The sequence below is a fragment of the Nymphaea colorata genome, chromosome 2 (genome assembly GCF_008831285.2).
Source record: "Nymphaea colorata isolate Beijing-Zhang1983 chromosome 2, ASM883128v2, whole genome shotgun sequence".
Lineage (NCBI taxonomy): Eukaryota > Viridiplantae > Streptophyta > Magnoliopsida > Nymphaeales > Nymphaeaceae > Nymphaea > Nymphaea colorata.
The window spans coordinates 29,004,251-29,016,013 of NC_045139.1; the positions used below are offsets into that span (position 1 = coordinate 29,004,251).

The 11,763-nt window shown below is 39.9% G+C and overlaps 1 protein-coding gene across 1 annotated transcript; it reads right to left on the bottom strand.

Moving 5' to 3' along the window:
- Positions 1-706: 706 nt before the first annotated feature.
- LOC116249245 (myb-related protein 306-like) lies at positions 707-2,652 on the bottom strand. Its single transcript, XM_031622465.2, has 3 exons — positions 2,357-2,652; positions 1,949-2,078; positions 707-1,783 (listed from the first exon to the last, which is right to left on the bottom strand). Exons 1-3 carry the CDS (start codon positions 2,487-2,489, stop codon positions 946-948), a joined length of 1,101 nt encoding a protein of 366 aa, XP_031478325.1. The 5' UTR covers positions 2,490-2,652; the 3' UTR covers positions 707-945.
- Between the last annotated feature and the right edge of the window lie 9,111 nt (positions 2,653-11,763).

The window sequence follows — 11,763 nt, forward strand, 5'->3', positions numbered from 1 at the left end:
CTCTCCCAAACTCGTCAAGAAAGCAACAACAGTTCCCTTAAAGGTTCAGAAGCCAACAAAAATTTCCTTTCTTTCACACTTTACCTTTTCCCCACTTCCAGAAGGAAAAACTTGGGAACTTCTACTTTTTAAACCTCTCACGTGTCAGCTTATGCTGATTTAAGTCAAAAAAGTAGAAGGGTGTTTGAAGATTAGCAGTGTTTAGATCATGAGGATCTTGAACCCCCCTCCGTCCTTTATATGAGGAAGGCTTGCAGATGATTGACGTGGTCTGCAATTTTTACAAGCTAACGAAGGAAAAGAACAGGTGTTTATCTTATACAAGGGACTAAACTTATGAGGCCATAAAAGTCAAGCACGTCACATGTGGGTTATTTATTATCTTCTTCAAGTCTCCAAGATTAATTGACAGAAATTAAAGGCTCTCACCATAGCTCGCCCATTTAACCTGCATATGACACATCGAGTGCGAGAGAGAGAGAGAGCCAATTGTCCATTAGATGGTGAATGTAATTTAAGTCAAAACTGCGACTGGACGGTAGGGAAAACAAGTCAAAATCTAATTTCCTAAGAACAAATACACATGCGTCACTCTATCCGATCTTCCATGCACAAAAACAAGATCGTCATCAGTTGAAAAGTATTTTCTTTCATGAGTAGAAAATGGAAGATGGTTCAGATGGACAAGTGAGTATATAGATGGCAATTGTTTTCTTCTAACATTTATATATATTTATAAAAGAGAGACTTGTATGTTACACTTCTTTTTCATCTCCTCTATGAAAAAGGTATATTCTACCTGAATACCTACTGAAGAACTTTAGATCAGTTTAACCTTATACAGTTCAACTCTTCACACGCTAAACCAAGAGGGGATCGAAAAAGAAAAGGAAGGAAAAGAAGCAAACCAAGACAAGTAGCCCCCCCTGAACCCAATACCCATGTCTAAAATACATCTAATGACATGTCCATGAGAATTTCGTCATGGCCTTGGGAAGAAATAACTTCATCAAGGAGCCATTTTTCAAGCAAAGAGAGTGGAGCATCACCCTCTACTTTCACTTTGCTTTCTGCCTGAAACGTTTCCACGTTTCTTCTACCAGACAAGTTGCAGCAGTTTGCAGTCTGCTCATCAGGTGACTGTGGTTGAGAAACTTCGGTGGAAACAGATGAGGATGCTTTCCATGTCACGCCGTTGCCGCCATGCTCGGAGCCAAGGAAGCAATCAAGGGGATTCGACGAGGCAAAATCTCCACCACCCAACTCTGTCTTAAGTGTAGTTGTCGTAGGACTGGTAGGTGTGAGGGACTGGGACGCCCTGCTCTGGGTTCCTTCACTGGAGGTGGCTTCGGTGATGGGGGAATGCTGCCTCATATCTGAGGAACTTCCCCCAGACTTTGGTGGTGAAGTTCTCATCCAATTCTCAAGAAGCTTAGCTATGTTCTCAGCACTAGAAGCATAAGATGATGAAGTGGAAGCAGACTGATTTGATCTCGGAAGAGAGTTTTGGCACATTGGGTCGGACGGTTTCATCTCAGTAGGAGAATCGGTCTTCTCCAAGGACAAGGCTTCATAGAGTGCCTGTCTAGCTAGGTGGATGTCAGTCTGAAGCCTCCTTTCCCATTGACCCTTTGAGATTGATTGGTGGTCGCCACCACCACCGCTAATAGATCCATCTAGGCCTGCCTGAAGCTTCTTGAGCTTCTTCTTCAAGTGGGTATTCCAATAATTCTTGATATCATTGTCTGTTCTTTGAGGGAGGTAGGAAGCAATGGCTGCCCATCTGCATATATCGACATATCTCTCTTAATATATGGCTAAATTCATAAAACGAAACAGAATACTCGGAAACCAAATTGAAATAGTTCTATAGAAAAGAAAAATCAGAAATCTCATCTAATTCAGGATCAAGGGTATGCTGTAAATCTGCCACTATGGGGAAGCATACCTGTTGCCTAGTAGAGCTTGGAGATGGATGATCATCTTCTCCTCATGTTCAGTAAAATTTCCACGCTTGATTCCCGGCCTGAGGTAATTGGTCCATCTTAATCTGCAACTCTTACTGCATCTAAGCAGACCTGCCATCATAGTAACCCGAAGGAACCAAATAAATACAACCGCAAGACTCAACGGAAAGACGAAACGTGAATCCAAGAGAGGGCTATGATAAGCAGCAAAGATGATGGAGAAGGACAGAAAAACCAATGAATTTATTGGTTCTTTTTCCTTATTTTCAGTGGGATTGGTGCGTACTGAAGATCGTTGCTCATAAAGCTCCAAAGGGGAAACACGACTTGTCTCTTAGCGTTGTCTTGAAAAAGAAATGGAGGAACAAAACAAAGAACTTAGCTGTTACCTGTATTGGTAGGAACAGCCCTCCAATTTCCAGGGCCATGTTCTTGGATGTAGGAGACCAGGATGATATCTTCTTCAGGGGTCCATGGCCCTTTCTTCACACCAACCTTGTCGCAGCAAGGAGGCCTTACCATCTTGCACTTTGGCTCTAAGATCCTTAGGAATTCAACCAAGAACCAACAATAATCGGCAACCCTTTTCTGTTAACAAGCAGACAGTAGTCCAAACGATCGAACCCTGTTGCCTATTTATACAATCTCTTACCATCACCAATCATATATCACGCTGACTCATCTCTCTTTCTCTCGACTCTTTCAAGAGAGAGAGAGAGAGAGAGGGAGAGAGGTCTCAATAGTCAAAAGATCACAGCCACTGCATTAACTCGCCACCATGCAAAAGTCAGCTCTGTGTTTCACATTACCGCGTGTAATGAATGACCCACCACGAGATGCCACAGTAGATCTCCACTCCCCTTCTCTGCGTAAAACCATGACCCCCCATTCATTTAATTGCTCTCTTAAACACTTCATCTACCTTCCTTTAACGAAAAGTAATTCTCCCTCTCTCTCTGCACCAACTTTGGCTATTTTAAGTAGTGATTAAGAGCGGTGAAGAACCATGTGCACCACTTTCCTAGAGATGGGTCGCGTCACGCTTTTTATGGATCTGCATAAAAGCTACATCAAAACCTAAGATGAGTAAAAACTAAAAAGGCGATCGATCGAGAGCAATGAAGATCAGGAATTTACTGCTATAATTATGCGAGTGGTGCAATTACGCGTTAAACTGTGGGGAAATGGAAGTAAAGGTTAATTCCATGGATTGGTTCCTTTTCTAGAAGATCAAAGGTGTCGACGTGCTGTGGGCTGGACGGCCTCGTGACACCGATTGTGGATGATCTGTCATTCATTACCGGGTCCATGGCCATGCATTTTATATACATGTATATTATATATATTTTGTGTATGTGAGTGTAGAGAAAGAAAGAGAAGGAGAGTTAGGGTTAGGGTTAAGCGTTTTCTTCTTCTAAAATGCTTCTTTCCATTGCCTACAATGAAGGAAGGACGGCAGGCAGCGTTGTGGGCCATGCGTCAATAGCAGGAGTAATTGAACCCACTCAGAGGGTACTTGTATTTTGTGGACTTGTTCAGCTCGCCTCGAAGGACTCGACGCCATTAATTGTAGTCTGCCTACCCCTTCTTTCCTAATCTATTTTCCATACCACAGTCGTCTGTCACTCGCAGAAGAAATCCTTTTGTTAATGACCATTTCTCACGTCAACCATTATTTCCATGTCCCATTCACTCCACCTCCTACTTACATCACGACCTCCCCTCCCCCCGTTTTCAGTTTCCTGTACCCATCTCTCCCACATGTGTATGTCGATGCATGCATGAACCAGTGGATCCACAGATTAGGATATATGTAAGTACGTTATACATGAACATCATCATATTTATATGAAAAAAACTCCTGTAATTGACTCTAATGTTGATGGTGATCCTAATATATATGTGGACAAGGAAGTGAAGTGGCGGTGGTTATGTAGCTAAACAAATAGATTAGGTTGAATATAGCAACCACTTCTTTGTCCTAGCTAGCTAGCTAGTAGCTACTGCCATGTATGTAACATTATGTGCACTGTTTCGAGAAAAGAAACGGACTCCAACGTCAAAATCAAGGTCAATATAGGTATTACTAAAACCATGATGCTAGTTCTGTTCTTGAACTTAGTTCAATCCTAGTGATGTTGCTCATTATGGCTCTACATGGAGAGCTAGAGCTAGCTAAATGAGCGAGGAGAGCATGCATGGTTGTAGTTTAGTAGTGAGATGTTTGATCATAGAATATGAGAACCAGGAGAGTAATAATTAACTTGTTTCAAGTTTAACGACCTTAATTGAAGACGAGTAAAAGGTTAACAACCTACCATCCAAAAAAAAAGTTTGAATTGTGTGGGGGATTGAGTGTAGTATGGTATACCTTCTGTTTGTGGTCTTAAGGGAGTACCACTCTACAGGAGTAATGGAACGGACGACGTACCATATACGTGCTATTATGCTATGCCTCTTGAGACAAATTTAAGGACCTCAATCAAAGATCTGTTTTATAGGTTGTACAACCGGATCCTTTTAACTCCTAATTCATAAGGAGACAAGTATGCAATAGAGATTAGTTTTTGTTTAAATTTTTATGGCAGACGGTTATGGTGATTTGTGCGCATCACTGTTGCAGGGGCCATTAAAGCGGGTGTCGATGGCGGACTTTTCAAACATGGTAAAAAGATTAAACAAGAAAACCGCAGCAGTACCACGCTTTTGACTTAGTAGTCAGATTTACCACGTCAAAATAATCCCAAGTTGGAAATCATTAGCGATGAGGTCATGCTGAAATACCAAGACATATAATTGGACCCACAATCTTCAGGTCGATTTGTCTCTCTCGCTCTCTTTCTGCGCCCACAAATGCACCACACACCGAGTGCTGCCAATGCACCTAATCTTTTATATTTGCCAAGATATAACAGTTGCTATTTAAAATTAACACAAACATATACAAGCCTTTTATGTCTGCGTCCATGGAAGACGATAAACAACTTACTAAAACATACTTATCATCCTACGCTTGTTTGGAAGAAGCTGTATATTTTGGGTCTCCATGTTTAAAACTACGATAGAGAGTGAGTGACTTGTGTTTGTGTAACGCATATTACAGTTATTTATCGGCCATGGTCTATCTGGTTCATGCATTTATCATCTTCTTTTCACCCAAGAAACGGCAACAGAAGATCTTCATTCGAAGCTTTCTTTGCCGACTTCTCTCTCGCCCCTAGATCGATGGGCGATGATATGAAGCGAATTCGCGACCTCGTGAAGGTTACGCTCATAAAAACTAGTTGACTAATTGACTCGATCTTCTAAGCGACTAATCCAACCCATAAATAAATACGGCCCTCCCTGTCCTCTCTGGTCACTGCTGACGTCGTTTTACCTCGTCGTAGATTCTACCTTTCTACCGGAGTTTAATTGAACCTATAAAAAAACAAGGTCAAAGTGACAAGGGAGAAGCAAAAATATATGAATATATAATTGTGATTCTGTGTGTTTAAGCAAGCTGCACATTGCATGAACGACGGCTTCACTGTATGAAAGTACGTCCTTCCTTCTTCCCCATTGACTATGCAGTCAATTGAGCTACACCCATTTAAATGCGCTTTCATTTGAGAAACTTACTTGTTTGAGAAGAAATTCTTAGTTAAATGAGAGCAGGTAGCCGGATAATAGCAGGTCTAGAAGAGTCTCGAATTTATGAAAACCTGTTTACGGGAGTGACCCTCCACGTGGTGTGAGAGGTGGACCACGTATGGGTCTAGAAGGACCTGGAAGTCGAACAAATTAAAACTATTGCGACCATCCGTTTCGTTTCTTGCGCGATGATCCACAAGCATGTGAACAGGAGCTGAGCCCATGTCCACCTCAATTGCCCCACGCCCACGCCCTTCTTGCTAGCTAGCTTTTCTCATTTAAAACCGCATTCGGGGGTTGAGAGAATTATTCCCTTACTTAACACCTTAATATAAACCGAACTGCTAATCTAATATGCCAAATTTCCTTTTAGCTATGTATATGCATGAACAGTTATCTAGTTAAGGGAGAGAGACATATAAAGTTCGTTTGACCTTGGTTTGTTTGTCTACTTACTCGCAGGCGATCTCATGCTTAGAGCCGCACAAAGAGTCAAGCCAGCTCGAACTTGACTTGAACTAACTTATGTTTATGAAAACTCAACTCGAACAGAGATGAGTTAATCGAGGCAAGCTTGAGCTTGACGTTGTATCGTCAAGTCGAGCTCAAACTTGTTCTATAAAGTTTGACTTGAGTCCGAGCCAAGCTCGAGTTCAAATTTTATGAGTTGAGTCAAAATCCAATTGACCCAACTTAGAAATCAACTCGACTCGAGTTGTGTACAGCTCAAATCATGCTACCTGGTTTGAAACCAGCCCAACTTGGAAACAAGCAGCTAAGAGGCGCACACATATTGACTTTTGCATAAAATAATATCCGCTCTTTAATGTCTTTGTGAACGCCGAACATTTTACTATCGTATATAAAAAAATGTAATATAATACTATTTTGGCTGAGTATAATATAATATGTAAGATGACCGAAGTTATACGAGCCGGGACCAGCACCTCGTGTTCATACTACGATTTTTTAATCGGACGCAGCCGCCCTTGGTGCTTGACTCGTTCTCTTGACGATCGAGCTTCTTATGAGCCTAAACCAACTCGAACAGCTTTCAAGGTCTATCACGGGCTACTCTTCTTACCGTATCCAACATTTTGACTATAACACCATGAATTAAAAAGCTCAGGCAACTGCAGCTTGGTCATGTCTTTCTACAATGTAACAATGAAGTCCACAGAAGGAGCTCGGCTCCGGGGGTATAGCTGCAAATCACGAGCTTGAGGTCACACGGGCAGCCCTTGATTTCGTTTAAAAGAACTATACATTTAAAAGAAGGCATTAACTTAATCTTACCACTCATTAAATTCATTTCTGAATGTGGGCAAAAAGCTAACAAGGCGATCGAGCTTGACCAAACATAAATTTTTCTCAAAAGAAAGTGTTACAAACATAATTTTTTCTCAAAAGAAAGTGTTATATAACAAGTAATTAAGCAATTGCGTAGACAATTAATAGACTATGCAAACAGAAGTACACCTCGGGCATTGAACTGTTGACTTTCTTTTAGATCTTAAATTCGATATAATTCTCTAGGCAGGTGTATAAACCTTTCGAAGATCGTGGTACAACAAATTAAGTAACGTGTAAGTGAGACGTACCGATTATGTAAGTTACAAAGTATGCTTTTAGAAACATATAGATACCTTGTAAAAAGTACTTGATAATGTCGTAGACTCTTTGTTTAAGAGATATAACATCTAATGTTACAAGCACCAGCCTTAAAATTTAATACACAAATGCACCTTTTTTTTGTATATTCATCTACGAAGCAATACATATGGCATCTGTTGAAAAAGGTTATCTCCTTGATTTGATTGGATAAATTGAAAATTTGACACGTTAAAGATAAGCATATATATAAAGTCCAATTGCTAAATACTGCAGTTTACTATATGTGAGACCTCTGGTTCGAATCACTCATAGTGGTTCTCATGTTCTCCCAGTTCATGACCATATATATGTACGATGGGTGGTCATATATATGACGCGACGATCTAGTTAGTGCATATATATATATATATATATATTTGCACATGAGAAAAACAAGAGTTTGGAACACCTAATATTGTTTATATTACAAACAAAAGGCAGTACTGTTGTTGCTGTAGATTACAAATTTGGTGGCAACTTAAATTGAGTAATGCGTGTGTACTGATCATCTCATGCAGTCTGCAAGCAATATAATTATGGGCTAGCTAGTAAGAACAACAGTCACCGACTCATGGGCTGAGTCTTCAAGGCGGTGCGTGTGGGTCCGGCTCCTGAGTCGTCTTCACTCAACTTCAAGCCTCCTCTAGAAGGCCCACATTTTCTACAAATTATCGGAGAGGCTTCATTATGTATTTAACTTAGATGCTTTGACTCAACTAGTGATCAAATTTGGTATTAACCCCATTGCGACCAACTCTCCCGTTATGAGGTCCACTTCTCGAGTAAGCAAAATACCAATTTGCATCGACAAACGTAGGAGGTGTTTGACAACCTTGAATTTTGGTTCTAAAATTAAAATTCTAGAAACAAAATTCCACATAAAATGAAAATTCCAGTTGTAGTTTTCCTTTGTGTTTGATAGATAGCTTCCAGAATTGAATTGAGGATGATGAGTTTGATGAAACCGGAATTAAAACTTTAGAATTGACGAATAATTAAAATCTTTATGACATGTGTTCTAAAGAGAGATGAAAAAAGTCTAAAATTCTGGTATCGTAGTTCCACTCTCTAATTTTGATTCAAGAATGGGCCTATAGTTCGGAAATTAAATGTTTAGTTTGGTAATGCAATTCTATTTCATTAAAAATAAAAATTTTTACTTTAGAATTTCACAATTCCAACCGCACCCCCTTAATTAAAGTTACGTGGACAGTCGACCGCAGATTTAAATAAAAAAGACAGAACAACAAGAAGCAGACGTTGTGTGAACGGAGCCCCCCCTTAAAAGAAGAAGAAGAAGAAGAAGCCATGGTCACAATGAAAAGGACGCTGTACCCAACTTACGAATCCATACCGCTGGGATAAGATCTTGTGAAGGCCCCAGAAATAATACAGAAAGCAAAAAGGAACCAATTTTTGTTTTGGAGGAACGAATATATATATATATATATATATATATATATATATATATATATATATATATATATATATATATATATATATATATATATATATATCACACAGGTGGCCGTCAGAGTTCTACCTTACTCCGGACCCACATCACCTGAATATTGCGTACGTGGCACCTTGCTGACGTGGCGAGGTTTGATCACCCTGCGGTGGCAGCAGAGTTATGGAGTGAGCTGTACACTATTCACATGGTGGGGGAGGGCAGGGCGCGGGTCCCACGCGAAGAGGAGAAGGGGTGGGGATTTGAATGCGGGGAACAGGAGCGCGGGCCCACCGCCTTGCTTACACGGCAAGGTGTTCGCAAGACGACACCCGGGGGAGTTAATACCCTCCGCGCGTTTTACAGCTAAAAAAAGAAAAAGAGTTAAATAAATAAATGATAGTATTTACCTCTACGACGGATGGATGGGTGATCTTGCGAAATTAAGATTGATAATGTAGAACAGATTAATTTCATGCTCCCATGTAATATAAGCCGTAAAAAGTATGGAACTAAATTTCTGAAGAGTAGGCTACATGAGATCCATCGTATATGTTTGCAGACGAAGTAGTCTTGTTTTTGAAGAATGTAAGGGCGTGCTTAGATGGCGCTCTTAAATGCCATTCTGATTTCAAAACGAAACCGTGTTTAACTCATGGGTGGCAACAAGAACTGGCCCCTCTTATGCGGTTCTGACAGAAAATGTTGTTTTGTTTTTGTCGCCCCAAATACAGAAGTAAGATTTCATGAACCTGGCTAAGAAACCAGGTTTCACAACTGTTTTATGAGTGTGCAATCCAAACACAACGTAAGAGGTTTCCTTTTTGCAATTGGGTATGTTATGTAGAAATGAAGTTACTCAGAACCGTCGCTTGTCAACGCGAAATACCACATATTATCTTCCTAGTATACCATCATCAATAAAATGTGCGCCGTATATAGATCTGTCACAGACATGCATAGTGCTCTAATGCGGATTGTATAAAACAATGAATGGCTTGATTTTAGTTTATAAACGTCAGTACGTGACCAAGCTCATGAATCCTAGAGAATTATTAGAGTGACATGCTTGCAACTCATCAAAATCTAATTCAGTTTTTGTAGCAAGTAAAATTGGAGAAACGATTCGTGACATTCAAAAGTTCCTTCGGGATTTACAGCGCGTGAGACCTAGTTTGCAAAGTTCCCGCGAGCTCAATTACTACAAACTAGCGAGGAATTGTGGTGCCGAAGGATCATTCAGTGGACTGCAAGACCATGAAGATTGGCCCATCTGACATTAATGGGGAGCAGCATGACCATGTCTCGCACACTACTTAATCTATGGGCACATTGCCGGCAGGCTTGTACTCAGCCACCAGCGCCAGAGGGGCCTTCCCCGGTACTTGCCTATTTAGTTCAAATTTATTATTTCTGACCCTAGTGTTCCATCTCGATCAGACATTTAGGAATTTTCAAGGAAAGCAAGAACTGGTACGTACCCGGTCTTCCTATTAATCCTTCACGTGTAAGGTCCAAAGTCGGCAGAACAGTTCTATAGTAAGCTAATTAAAACTCTGATAATCCGGCAATTGGAAGCAAAACCTCTCACGCAGCTTCCCAGTTCCAAAACGTGGATGTGACCGTTCTTAGACATTGGAATCTCAATTCACTTGTTTCTTGGTATTATCATTAACATAGTTGCTATATATGTGTGCATTTCATTTGAAGAGATGGTTATTTTGGAAAGTAAAATTCTTTGAATACTGAAAGTTGATGTTACATTTTCAAGACAGCTTGAGGGAAAGCAACCTAGCTAGCCATTTTCAAGAAGCAAGTTGCTCATAAACTTGAGTCTTCTAAACTGCTTACAGGAAGTGATCCAGTTCAAAGGATCTGCGGATCAAATTAGTTCTCTGTAACTCCCTTGTCACAAGACTTAGTCACTATGGCTAATTCAGGAAGCTGATAAACCACTGGAACTGATGTGATGGACAAAAATCTATGAAGGACTTCTACTATTTAAGCCCAACTTGGATTTAAAAATAAAGAATCAAATAGTGGGCTTCCTGTTTCTTGAAATGAAGGCAGGCCATATCGCTTCAATATTAAATATCTGTTGTTGCTTCCTGTAAAATGCTGGCACTAATTCACCTTGATTTCACACATGAAGACAGCTAGATTTGCATGATTAATCCTAAGAAAGATGCTGCACTTCATAAATCTAGGGAAAGGCAGAGTCATGTGGCTTTCTTTTGGTGGAGCCATTGTGTTTCATGCAATCAATTCTTTCATGGTCGATGTTTCTCATGAGATAAATATGTGGTCGTGATAAGGACCATGTTTTGGTCAAAACAGTCATTTTTTCCCTTTTTTTATTATCATTGGTCAATGTAGGAGGATCAATGCCATGGTTATGGAACATCACTACTCCCCACAATGTCTTTGTAAATAACTTGATACCAAGATATTTCCACCAATTCTTTAATTAAAAAAAATAACAAGCATATCAAATTAAGTAAATTGAAGATTACGGTGAAATAGATGCAACATGAAGGCATGACCGCAACGTTGTTACATGTAACGAAGACTAAAGTTCTTCAAATATATATTCTGCCAACTTCATCGTATTTCTTAACTGATGATGATGCTTTGTCCATATTTGCCTCGGAATATTGTAAACTATATTTAGTTCTTTCCCGAGAGAGAGAGAGAGAGAGAGAGAGAGAGATCACATCTTCACCCTACAACATGAAGTGATTTGATCTTTCACGGCATTCTTGACAAATCAGAACTGTCAGATATTTTCAACGTACAAATTTTTTTTTTTGGGTTAGCTAGGAAACAACTTGTTAGATCTTTTCTTCTTGACTTTTATAATATAATGATCAAACTATAAGAATATAAAAGACTGGAAGTCGATATTTTTATTTTGAATTCTTTCAGATGCCTATTCATATGACACCGCATGTACTAACCGATCGATTTCATATCCTGCACGCAATTACGCTTGCAAAACGAATACCAGAGTTGGCAATTATTCTAGCAATATTATGAGCGCATTTGGTAGGTTGGTGATTA

Coding starts and splice junctions, on each gene's coding strand:
- LOC116249245 (XM_031622465.2), bottom strand. CDS start 2,489: ATGGTAAGGCCTCCTTGCTGCGACAAGGTTGGTGTGAAGAAAGGGCCA. Junction 2,079..2,356: donor GGCTGTTCCTACCAATACAG/GTAACAGCTAAG, acceptor CTATGATGGCAG/GTCTGCTTAGATGCAGTAAG. Junction 1,784..1,948: donor CAAGCTCTACTAGGCAACAG/GTATGCTTCCCC, acceptor CGATATATGCAG/ATGGGCAGCCATTGCTTCCT.